Here is a 12,787-nt window from a genome sequence, read left to right on the forward strand (position 1 = left end):
GTGAAGGGTCGATGAGATATTTCTGAGAGGTGAAAAACATAGGTGCAGAACAGAGATAGAATTTACCCAGGCATGTGAAGTTGAGAAAGATGTTATTGAGGGAGAGCAGAGAAAGGGATGGTAGCATCTTGAGCTCCCAGGCAGATTCCGAGACCCAACAAGTTAGGTCAGGGAAATCGTGCCTGTTGGTGAGGCAGTGGGATATTTGTAGGATTTGGATCAGGGTGGAGGGGGGTATGCAAATGAGGTAAAGAGAGCTGATGGTGCCTGTGTCCATACAGAGAGGGAGGCTTCCTGGTGCTGCAGCTGCAGAGTCTGAGCCCTTCACAGACCAGCTTCTTGGAATGTGGCAGAAGAGGCTGCACAGTCCAGCTCTGGCCTTGAGAGGCAGGAGGGGTAGGGGGTGGGGGTGGTTCTGCACAGTCCAGCAGGCGATCTTCTGGGAGAACTGGGGGAAGGTGCCGCACAGACCAGACTCGGCCCACAGTTTCTGCCTGGGGTATGGAGTGCTTTGAAAGAACAGCTCTGAAGTGGCCCAGACTTAGTTCCCAAGGTCCTTACTGGTCAGAGACATGTTATTCTTCAGACATCAGTCAAGCCAGTGGAAGGTGCCATCGTCACCTCACCCAAAGAAAGATCAAGACAATGCTCATTTCTTTTTTCAGTGTGAGAGGGGTAGTGGCTTGGGTTAGGTGCACCTTGGTCCTCAGAGGAACATCCTTGCCTTTCAGTACTCTAGCAGCAGGTGATTGATTCACTGTTAAACATACACAATTCTCGAGCACTACATTCCGTAGCACTATAATTTATATATCTATATTTGGTTCAGATGAAGTATAATTTTTGAAGCAATCCTACAGGATCTTTCTAGCACTTCAGTTGCAGTCCTTTCTAGAGTTCAGGAAACAGTTGTTACGGTCTTTTCCTGTCTCATAATTCTGGAGCCTGTAATGTCATTGTCCTAGTGATTCCCTGGTCTAAATCTTCCTCTTGTTAAATTAAGAAAAGCACTTTTTGCATTATGAGAAATGAATATTCATTGGATTGCAACTCTTTCTTTTGAACTTACATTAAGACAAAGCAGCCGAGTAATATTGATAGACTGTTTTAGGGAGTGTGGCCACAAGGTTGTATGGTTGTCTGCAGGAAGTAGTTTTAAATGAATAGTGAAATTCAAAGTACTTGCCTTTAATCCATTGGCTCTCAAACTTTCCAATGCCATGACCCTTTAATACAGTTCCTTACTGGAAACACATAGAAAACAGGACAGATGATCCCTTCAGGACTAGTGGTGAGAGTGGCAATACCGGGAGGGTGGAGGGAAGGTGGGGTAGAAAGGGGGGAACTGATTACAAGGATCTACATATAACCTCCTCCCTGAGGGACGGACAACAGAAAAGTGAGTGAAGAGAGACGTTGGACAGTGTAAGATAAGACAAAATAATAATAGTTTGTAAATTATCAAGGGTTCATGCGGGAGGGGTAAAAATGAGGAGTTGATACCAAGGGCTCAAGTAAAAAGCAAATGTTTTGAGAATGATGATAGCAACAAATGTACAAATGTGCTTGACACAATGGATGGATGGATTGGGATAAGAGTTGTACGAGCCCGCAATAAAATCCGCTGCTCTAGGGTTTATATGATTTTTTTAAGTTTTTAAGGAGAGGGGTTTATTCAGCTAGGGATTAAAGCAGTGGTTCTCAACCTGTGGGTCGTGACCCTTTAGGGCTCAAAGGACCCTTTCAGAGGGATTGCCTAATTCATAACAGTATCAAAATGAAACTTTTTAAGAAGTATCAATGAAAATAACATTATGGTTGGGGTGTCACCACAAGGAAGTAACTGCATTAAAGGGTCACAGCATTAAGTTGAGAACCACTTCCTTAGAGGAACTATGAATGGGAAATGGGGCCCAGTAAGCATAACTGATTTGCTGAATTAATTAGTAGCTAAGCCAGGACTTAGCTTCAGAATGCAAACTTTGTCATAATTCTTTGTGGGAGTTGTCACAACCAGACCAGGATGTGAATCATCCATTCATTGAAGTTTAAGCCAAAATTTTAATGGCCCTTAAAATTAGAATTTAGAGTAATGTGCAAATTAAGGTCTTTTATGTCAAGAACTTATTTATTGATTTATTTCTTGAAGGAATAAAGTGCTGTTCTAGTCATGTGACTTGAGGTCAACAACATTTATAGTTGTTTACTATTCCTTGATATTTATTACTAAAAGGTTTTCCCCCTTAATTGCTATTTGACCTTAAGCAACTTATTAACTATTCCCACTTATTTTCTAGTCAGAATAGATAGCATTCATACTATAGTGATTTATAATGTCCAAGATACTGCGCAGGCTCTGAGCTTAATTAATTTTTAATGTAGATAACTGAAACTCTTTACACTTTTTTAGAGCTGATCTTAAAAATTTATATATTTTAAAATTTTTTTGTCAAAACCAATGATTTAGTCATATAAGGAAAAAAGAATTAGCAGTGAACTACAGTATATACTCAAGTATAAGCTGGGGTACCTTGTAGAGAATGACAATAGACCTGGTGCTGGAAAGGAACCGGCCTACCATGCCCAGACAGAATCAGAAGCAAATGAAGGGGGAGGAAGGGAGTGGAGCACACCCTGGCCCACCAAGCCCTGAGGACAGTAGCCCTGCTCAGAGCAGCCAGTGCACAGAGAGGACCATATGGCTGGCCCCACTATGAGATGCGACATCCGCACTGACCCATAGCCCTACATGGGACAACACTGGAGAAGAGACAGTGTGGGATGTGTGACCGAGCTGACCCCACCACACTGAGGCAAAACACTAAGGGCGTGCAATAGAACAGCAAGGGGAGCAGAACGAGGAAGTCTCGAGGGAATACCAAAAATAAACTTTGGGGCCAGGGCATGCCACCCCATCAGACTGGACCAGAAACCACTCCTAAAGGTCTACAAACAGATCTTGAACTATTTACAGGCTTTTCTTTCTTTTTGAATTTGTATGTCACTGGCTTTTTTTTGTTGCTGCTGTCCTTGCTTTGCTTTTCTGTGTCACTTTGTCTCTGTTGAGTTTTTATTGCCTATTATTATCTCTGCAGGTCTATCGAGATAAGATAGACTGGATAAAAAGTATGAAGAAGAAAACAACAGGACCAATGGTTCTGGGGGACACGGGGAGAGGGAGAAGTGGGGGAAGGAAAGTGGTGTTAACCAATCCAGGGACAATGGAACAACGAGTGATTTATAACCAGTGGCAAGGGTTGGGAGTGGGTGGGAGGCCTGGTAGGGAGTGATCAAGGGCAATGTAACCAAGAGGAACTACTGAAACTCAAATGAAGGCTGAGCATGATAGTGGGACAAGAGGAGAGCAAAAGGAAATAGAGGAAAGAAGTAGTAGGCAAAGGGCATGCATAAGAAGCATAAATATAGGCATGTACATAAGTAAATATATTTATTTATGATGATGGGGAGATAGGTCTATGTGCATATATTTATAGGTTTAGTATTAAGGTATATTGCGTCTCCACTCAAGTACTCCCTAAATACAAGAACACTTAGCTCAACTAAGCAGACATTCCATGATACCCATCTTCCTGACACAATTGGTGAAGAAAGCTGATAGTGCCAGGCTATCAAAAGATACAGCGCCTGGGGTCTTAAAGGCTTGAAGTTAACCAAGCAGCCATCTAGCTCAGAAGCAACAAAGCCTACATGGAAGAAGTGCACCAGCCTGTGTGACCATGAGGTGTTGAAGGGATCAGGTAGCAGACACCAAATAACAAAAATCATCATTGTGTGCTCACCTTCCCCATACAAACACTGAAGACAAATGTGTGCATAAGTAAGTGTCGTGAAGAAGGCTGATGGTGCCCGACTATCAAAAGATAGAGCGTCTGGAGTCTTTAAAGCTTGAAGGTAAACAAGCAGCCATCTAGCTGAGAAGCAACAAAGCCCATATGGAAGAAGCACACCAGCCTGTGTGAGCACGAGGGATCAAAGGGACCAGGTATCAAGCACCAAAGAACAAAAAATCATATCATCATGAATGAGGGGGAATGCGGGGTGGGGACCCAAGGCCCATCTGTAGCCAACTGGACATCTTTTTGCAGACGGGTAGCAGGGAGGAGATGAGTCACTCAGGGTGCAGTGTAGCATAGATGAAACACACAACTTTCCTCTAGTTCTTAAAATGCTTTCTCTGCACCGCCACTATCATGATCCCAGTTCTACATAACAAATCCAGCTAGACCAGAGGATGTACACTGGCACAGATCAGAGCTGGAAACACAGGGAATCCAGGACAGATAAACCCCTCAGGGCCAATATTAAGGGTAGACATACCCAAAGAGTAAGAGGAAGGTGGGAACTGATCTCAATGATGTACATATAACTCCCTCCCTGGGGGGCAGACAACAGAAAAGTGGGTAAAGCAAGACATCAGACTGTATAAGACATGGAAAAATAATAATTATAAGTTATCAAGGGTTTGTGAGGGAGGGTGGGGGAGAATTGAGCTGATATCAAGGGTCCAAGTAGAAAGCAAATGTTTTGAGAATGATGATGGCAACAAATGTACAAGTGTGCTTGACACAATGGTTGTATGTATGGATTGTGATAAGAGCTATACAAGCCCCCAGTAAAATGACTTTAAAAAAAGATTTACAGCCCTGGAAACCCTCTGGGATAGTTCTGCTCTGACCTATAGGTTCTTGTGTCTTTTGTAGTAGTAATTGGCTCAATGGCAGTGGGGTGATTTTTTAAAATAGCAGATGTTCATTTATAGAGATTTTTGCATGATAATTATCTTACATTTTGGTAAGGACATTTTTCCTTGGCTTAAAATTTTGTCTTCTTTTCTCCCCAGATCTTAGTGGTTCAATAGCATCTCCAGATGTCAAATTAAATCTTGGTGGAGATTTCATCAAAGAATCTACAGCTACTACATTTCTGAGACAAAGAGGCTATGGCTGGCTTTTGGAAGTTGAAGATGAGGATCCTGAAGATAACAAGCCTCTCCTGTATGTAAAAACACTGGGGTTTGTTTGGTTTGCCTATCAAGAGAGGATCTCTAGGGTGATCGTGCTCTTCCCTGGTATTTAAAGACAAGTAGCAATCTTCACTTTTACCAGTAATCCTTTTACATTCATGAAATACCCTATTGAATGGCAAGTAACAAGCAAATAGTAATTTGATATCTTACAAGTATACGCCACCCTTAGAGAACTTACCCAGGACTCTTAACTATCTCAAGTAATTATGCAGTGTAATGTCAAAACCTGGTGGTGGGTGCTTACTGTAAAAATTCAGACTTAGGACATACTAAGACTTCAAAAAAGGACATATGTAAATGTCTTCTATATGGTAATTTGTAAAAAGGTGACGAGAGGGGGGTATCTGACTTTATAAGCAGGGAGGAGAGTTAAGCTCATCAACCTAATGCCAATTCCTTTGAGGCTGAGGTTAGACATGCCAACACCCTCCAACATTTTTACCAATTCTCACATTCTGTTTCTCACCTAGATTTACTAATTTAGTGTGGTGGTCACACAATGCTCAGTGCATATTCACAATCATGGGCCTTATTAAGGAAGTTAACAGGTTACAGTTTAGGATTAGAAATGTTTGGGATTCAGTTCTTTTAATCAGAACAGTCAGCTATGCCTATGGGCAGGCTTTTCTCTGGTCCTCAGTTCCCTGGTCTGGCCTGTGCCCTACTCTGGCAGTGTTACAAGTACTTTCAGCACTGCCAGTACAGGTCTCAAGGACACGCCACTCCTGCAGAAGCCTTAACCCAAAGGTTCTTGCCCCTGCTTCTGTGAGTCTGCAAACCTCATGTTACAAAGGAGCCTCCTGTGTAAAGGCACTCAGCTTTGCTGGTTTCTGGACCTGGAAACCCAGTGTTCTGACTCATACTCTGGCTCTGCGGTTGCTACTGTTTTGCCACTCCTCGAAGGTCACAAGTTTCTGACCGTGGGTTGAGGTGGTTCAGTGCATAGGAATCTTGGGAGTCTAATGGGCATGCTCCACTTCTGCCTCTTTCTTGAGGGTAATGACTTCTCCCATTCCTGCCTCTGGGATGGCTGTTTTATACCCAACAGGATGGTAAAATTAGTCAGTCTCATAGTAGATTTCATATAATTCTATCCACATCTTTCCTTACTGTCGCTTACCAAGACCCAGCAGGACAAAGTTTGTTTGGCAGTACAAAGACTATGGCTAGAAGAGTCATATTAATAATGCACCGCATTGCAGAATTCTAGAGCTGTCATTCAAGTAAGGTTACAGGGAGAATGTCACTTTCTTCACAGTACTTGAAACGTTTAAAATCATTAGGTATTCCTTGGAATATAAGTAATAAATTAATAATTTTTGGAAATAATTACCTATAGACTTGTAATATTAATGCATTACCAAGTTATTCTTTATAGTAGATTAGTAGTAGTACTAAAATAACCCATTTCTTCATGGTAATATGACACATTATATAAAATCTTGCATGCTATGGGTTATAGGATACAGGTATTTTTACAAAGTATTCAGAAAGAAAAGGCACTTGCAGGGTCATAACACTGAGACATTACAGGGCTGTTTCTTCTGTGTACGTAATAAGGGCAATAAGCCACCACACAGGAAGGGCAGCAAGGAATCTGACACAATGAGTAGAATGTTGGAAGGAGAAACATTTGCCCAGAACCTCTAACAGCCACACTGGAGCTCATAAAGGTTAGCGGTCTGAATTCTTAGTCTGGCCCCGAAAATTTCAAGCGGAGGATTGTATTTAAAGTCATTCCAAAGTGGACACATCTCCAGGAGACTGGCAAAAGGAATGGCACGTCTTTGCAGTAGTTGTCTTAACTCTAGATGGATAACGAATCACAACTTTAAAAATGGTGAAATGCTGAAAATACGCATACCTTAGAATCCGTGAAATACAGTAATAATTCAAATGGTAACATTTTTTAACCTAGGAAGATTATTACTGTCTTGTGTATATTTTTCACAAATTCCTTTGTAGCTCAGTATTCAGAAGTGTGCTTAATGAGAATGTTTACTTTGGTGTTATAGGGAGGAACTGGATATTGATCTAAAGGATATTTACTACAAAATCCGATGTGTCTTGATGCCAATGCCATCACTTGGTTTTAATAGACAAGTGGTGAGAGACAATCCTGACTTTTGGGGTCCTCTGGCTGTTGTTCTTTTCTTTTCAATGATATCATTATATGGACAGTTTAGGGTAAGTATATCTCATTTTCACTGCTTTTAAATATTTTTAGAGATTTAAAAATTAATATGAATAAATATTAACTATAATTAATATATTAAGTGCCTTCTCTTGGCTCAGAATGTCTTAATAACCGCCAAACTTCATAATTAAGTAGGTGGGGAGTATCTTAGCTCGATGCTTGGCCAACTTCTCCACATGATCATTTACACAGGAAGTGTTGGTATGGGCATGGCACATGGGAGTAAACAGGTGGAACTACCCCTAGCTGACTAGAAATGACCAGGCCTCCCCCCCCTTTCCAAGGGATGTGGATCTTGAAACAAAGCATTTAAACACTTGTAAACCTGTAAGCATTTTAAATTCTATTTTGAAAAACAAACATTTAACCAATAAAGGATGGCAAAGATTCCATCAGAGTTGTTTTTATACAATTTCTCATTTTTTTATCACTTTGCTTTCAGGGAGTTTCTCTGTGTCATCATATTGTACTTATAAACATCTCTATTTTCCCTTCAAAACTTTAACCAAAACCAGAACTACACTCACTTCTATTGAGTCCATTCTGATTCCTATGACCCTACCTCGGGTTCCTGAGGCTGTGGATCTTTACAGGAGAGACGGCCTCATTTTCTCTTCAGGGGCAGCTAGTGGGTTTGAGTTACCAACCCTGTGATTACCAGTCTAGCACAGGCGTCCTCAGACTGCCACCCTCTGAGGACATTTATCCGGCCCGCTGGGTGTTTTTGCCCCATTTGGTTTTTTACTTCAAAATAAGATATGTGCAGTGTGCATAGGAACTTGTTCATAGTGTTTTTGGTTTTTTTTAACTGTAGTCCGGCCCTCCCACAGGTCTGAGGGACAGTGGAATGGCCACCTGTTTAAAAAGCTGAGGACCCTGGCTCAATTTACCCATCAGCTTTAGAAAACCAAAAAATAACTCATGCCAGAGTGATTTGGAAATGTGTTAGTATCCTGTTACTTTTGTAACAAGTTGCCACAAACTTACTGACTTAAAACATTAATTTATTCTTTGATAGTTCTGGAGGTCAGCGGTTCAAAATGATCTTTAAGAGCTAAAATCAAGGTGTTAGCAGAAGATATTTTCTCTTACCTTTTCCACTGACAGGGTGCCAGCATTCCTTCGCTCCTACGCACATCGCTCCAATCTCTGCTTCCTTGGTCCTCACATCGCCATCGCCGCCTCTACTAGCGTCAGGTCTCTCCACTCTCACTCTTACGAGGATCCTTGTGATTGTATTTAAGGCCTACTCAAATAATCCAGGTTAAGGTCCCTATCTCAGGTTCTTTTACTCATCCCCATACACTGATAGGTCCTATAGCTATTATTAAGTATTATGTTGGAAATGTTATAAGGGCCATTGAAAATAAATGGAAGTGTTTACCTCCTACCCACCACCAAACCTGTATTATAACATTTTTTGTTTTAGCTATTTTATATAGGTGTCTTAATGATTACACATTGGGCTGTTATCACAAGGTCAGCAGTTCGAAACCACCAGCCTGCTCTGTGGGAAAAAGATGGGGCTTTCTATTCAAATAAAGTTACTGTGTTGGAAATTCACAAGGGCAGCTCTACCCTGTCTTACAGGTTCACTGTTAACATAGACTCGATGGCAGTACATTTAGTTTTTCATTTGAGCAAAAGATCCTTGATGGGACAGTGGGTTAGGCATTGGGCTGCTAACTGCAACATTAGTGGTTCAAACCATCCAGCTGTTCCTTGGGAGAAAGATGAGACTGTCTGCTCCTGTAAAGATTCACAGCCTCAGAAACCCTAAGGAACTGTTCTAATTTTCGCTATATAGAGTCACTGAGTCCGGAGCTACTTGATGGCGATGATTTGGTTTCGGTTGCTTGCATTTGAACAAAGAAGTCTAAGGTTAACCACAATATTATTAGCCCTATACCCTCTTGCTGTATTTGGATTTGCCTGATAATTTTACATGACTGGTTTATGCATTTTTGTAAGAATACCACGTAAGTGGTGGTATACCAATTTCTTTGCATGTGCTACTAATGTGCCATATTGTGGGTAATAGAACCTTGATCATCTGATAGAGGATAATGTATCTGCCTGCATCCTATGTAGTAAAGTTGCTGATTTTCCCTTTATACCTTGTGGAGATATTTTGCAACAATACAAATACTGAGTTTCACACCAAACTTTAGCTCTCTAATTTATTACATAGAAAGATTTTACCTATAGTGTTTGTGAGTAGAGATTGTCTATTTCCCTAGTTCTTTTGACATTTATTTATTCTTGCTCTCTCAACATCCTTTTTCCCATTTACAACAATTTTGAAAAATTTTTCAGGTGGCATCTTGAGTGGTCAGAGCCCTGCACTGGACCCACTCCAGGCACAGGCTACCCTTAGCAGGGCACTCAAATGATATACTGGAGACCTTGCTGACAACTGAGCCACATGAGGCATGGCTGCAGACTGGCCCAGGGTGCCTTCATCCATTTGTCCATGACATCTCAGTCCAGCCATAGAGGGCTTGGAGTGACTGCGGGATGACTTAGGCCATAGGTGGACAGTGGGAGGCTGAGCAAGGGCTTTAAGGTGGTAGGGAGGGAGGCTTTTGTGGGAAGCGGGAAGGTGAGAAGTAGTACGGGGGATGTGCATGATGGGAGCAGACAGAGCATGACTGGGAACCCCACCCAAAGCGTATATGGTGGGAGGCAGTGAGTAATAACCACCACTCCCAGCCTTCAAAGACTGGAGAAGGGTCCACCATACTCATCCCAAGGTCTTTCCCGTTATTTAATTATTCAATTATTTATTTGTCAATATGAACTCAAATATTTATTTTACTCTGAATTATGCAGATCTATCATCATGTATTTAATTGTTCAACAAATTGGGCCCCCCAATTGTTCCAGTTTTAGCCATTGGGACCTCTTTCAGGTCAGCGTCTATATCTTTTTAACATTTCTCTTCATTTTAGAGCATTTCCTTACTTACTGACCCTACGAGGGTGCTCACCCTCATCTTGTATTTTCCCTCCTTCAGTTATGGACTTGACCATTTATTTAAGGAGTCTTGCTTCCTTTCATTGGGAATGATACTGAGAATCTAGAAACTGATTAAGTATGCTTATCTTATCAACTGGCATGTCATTGGTTTGTAGCCTGTCCCAGCAAACAAAGTTTGGGGGGAGTGTATCTGTATCATTACACTGAGGGATCTGAAATGCCTTACTTATCCTATTCATTGGATAAATGTGCAATTCAAAATGGAAAGACCTCCAACATCCCTGATCCCCATGGAGAAGATTAGTAACTTGCTTCAGTAAATAATTTCCATTAAAGGATGGTATAAACCAGAAGGTTGGAATAAGGCCTTTTCTCCCCTTTTTGCAATATTTTAAAAGCATAGATATTGAAACACTGAGGTTTGTCTTAGGCAATTAATGAACACTAAATTTTCAATATGGGTGTAAAATTATGTTAAGCATCGTAATACTGTTAAGTTTTAGAAAGATACCTGTGAACCCACATAACCTTTCCATGACTTGAAACTGAGCATGTAGTAGCAAATTGGGTTCCTGGAAAATTATCAGTTTGCTTAATAGAAATTAATTGCATGAAATATTTTTTGTTATTTCCTCTTAAGGTGGTCTCATGGATTATCACCATTTGGATATTTGGTTCCTTAACAATTTTCTTACTGGCCAGAGTTCTTGGTGGAGAAGTAAGTAGTTGATTTTTAAAATGGCTTTTGCTTTTCATAATAAACTTTATTTGGGGGACTGTAAGTACAATCAGTAACTATACTGATTTTAACTTGCTTCTTGTCCCCAAATTATTTCTAAGTTACATTAAGTCCTTTTAGATGATTTATCATTCAGAAAATGTGTTTTGTTCTTACTCAATTAATGATGATACCTTAAGTTAAGCATTGGGTTGCTAACTGCAAGGTCAGAGAGAAAGAATCACTCCTGTGTCATTCCTCAAGCAGCAAAGCATGAGGTTATGGGAAGCATTATAGCTTATGGATATTAGGAGCTACTAGTCAGGTAATTAATTAATGCATAATTGAAGTGTATGAGGGGGCTTCTAGAAGTTTCTAAAGGTGACCAGTCTTGCTGGTTGGCTAGAAAGTGGTACAACTCCCAAGACTATGGTCTGGAATTAAACTCTCCCCTCTGACTCGATTTTCAGCCAAACAATATTCAGGCCTACAAGGAGAATAATAACATTGATGTGTGCACACCGTAGAACAAAATCTCCCAAACTTACTTGGCCTACCCCTCTTTTTTCCAGAAAAAGAATTACACCACACCACCATGCCCTAACCCGAGCAATTAGAAACTTTGGACTGTAGCCCATAATCCAGCCCATAAAGTGCAGCCTTCCCTGGCTCATTCCAGACCCCTTATCCCCAAGGAGAGGTATCTCCCTCTTTGGAAAACATTGCCATTTGGGATCAAGGGGACAGCATTTTTCCAACAGCAAAAATCAGTAGGGTTTGGAGAGAAGGAAGAATGGAGACAGGAAACACAGGGAAGGTGGGATGGGCGATATTACAATGAGGGTATTGCAATGAATGAGATGAAACAATGTATATAAATTGTTAAATGTAAACAAATGATCTGCTTTGTAAACCTTTATTTAGTTCAAAATAGAAAGTTTTAAGATTAATAATCAACCTCAGGTTAATATATTTTTAAGAAAATAACTATTTTCCACAACAAAAAGTAAGCAAGTACATTTTAAAAATCATTTTATTGGGGGCTTGTAGAACTTTTATCACAATCCGTACATCTATCCATTGTGTCAAGCACATTTGTACATTTGTTGCCATCATCATTCTCAAAACATTTGCTTTCTACTTGAGCCCTTGGTATCAGCTCCTCATTTTACCCCACCCTCCCCACTCCCCCCATCCCCCATGAACCCTTGATAATTTATAAATTATTATTATTTTGTCATGCCTCATACTGTCTGACATCTCCCTTCACCCACTTTACTGTTGTCCGTCACCCAAGGAGGGGTTATATGTAGATCCTTGTGATCGGCTCCCCCTTTTTTCCCACCCTCCCTGTACCCTCCCGGTATGGCCACTCTCACCACTGGTCCTGAGGGATTCATCTGTCCTGGATTCCTGTGTTTCCAGTTCCTATCTGTACCAGTGAACATCCTCCGTTCCAGCCTGATTTGTAAGGTAGAATTGGGATCATGATAGTGCCGGGGAGGAAGCATTCAAAAACTAGAGGAAAATTGTATGTTTCTTCATTGCTACACTGCACCATGACTGGCTCCTCTCCTCCCTGCAAGGGGATGTCCAACTGCTCACAGATGGGCCCTGGGTCCCGACTCCACACTCGCCCTCATTCACAATGCTATGATTTTTTTTTGTTCTGTTGATGCTTGATACCTGATCCCCTCAATGCCTCCTGATCGCACAGGCTGGTGTGCTGCTTCCATGTGGGCTTTGTTGTTTCTCAGTTAGATGGCCACTTGTTTGTCTTCAGGCCTTTAAGATCCCAGATGCTATATCTTTTGATAGCCAGGCACCATCAGCTTTCTTCACCACA

The 12,787-nt window shown here is 41.1% G+C and overlaps 1 protein-coding gene across 1 annotated transcript in view; it reads left to right on the forward strand.

Moving 5' to 3' along the window:
- The window catches only part of YIPF4 (Yip1 domain family member 4), a 28,271-nt gene that overhangs the window by 4,988 nt on the left and 10,496 nt on the right, over positions 1-12,787 (forward strand). Inside the window, exons 2-4 of the mRNA XM_075536094.1 lie at positions 4,862-5,015; positions 7,063-7,234; positions 10,864-10,941. Of these exons, the coding sequence (XP_075392209.1) occupies positions 4,862-5,015; positions 7,063-7,234; positions 10,864-10,941 (404 nt within the window). The remainder of the gene's footprint in view (positions 1-4,861; positions 5,016-7,062; positions 7,235-10,863; positions 10,942-12,787) is intronic.

The sequence above is a fragment of the Tenrec ecaudatus genome, chromosome 17 (genome assembly GCF_050624435.1).
Source record: "Tenrec ecaudatus isolate mTenEca1 chromosome 17, mTenEca1.hap1, whole genome shotgun sequence".
NCBI classification, from domain to species: Eukaryota; Metazoa; Chordata; class Mammalia; order Afrosoricida; family Tenrecidae; genus Tenrec; species Tenrec ecaudatus.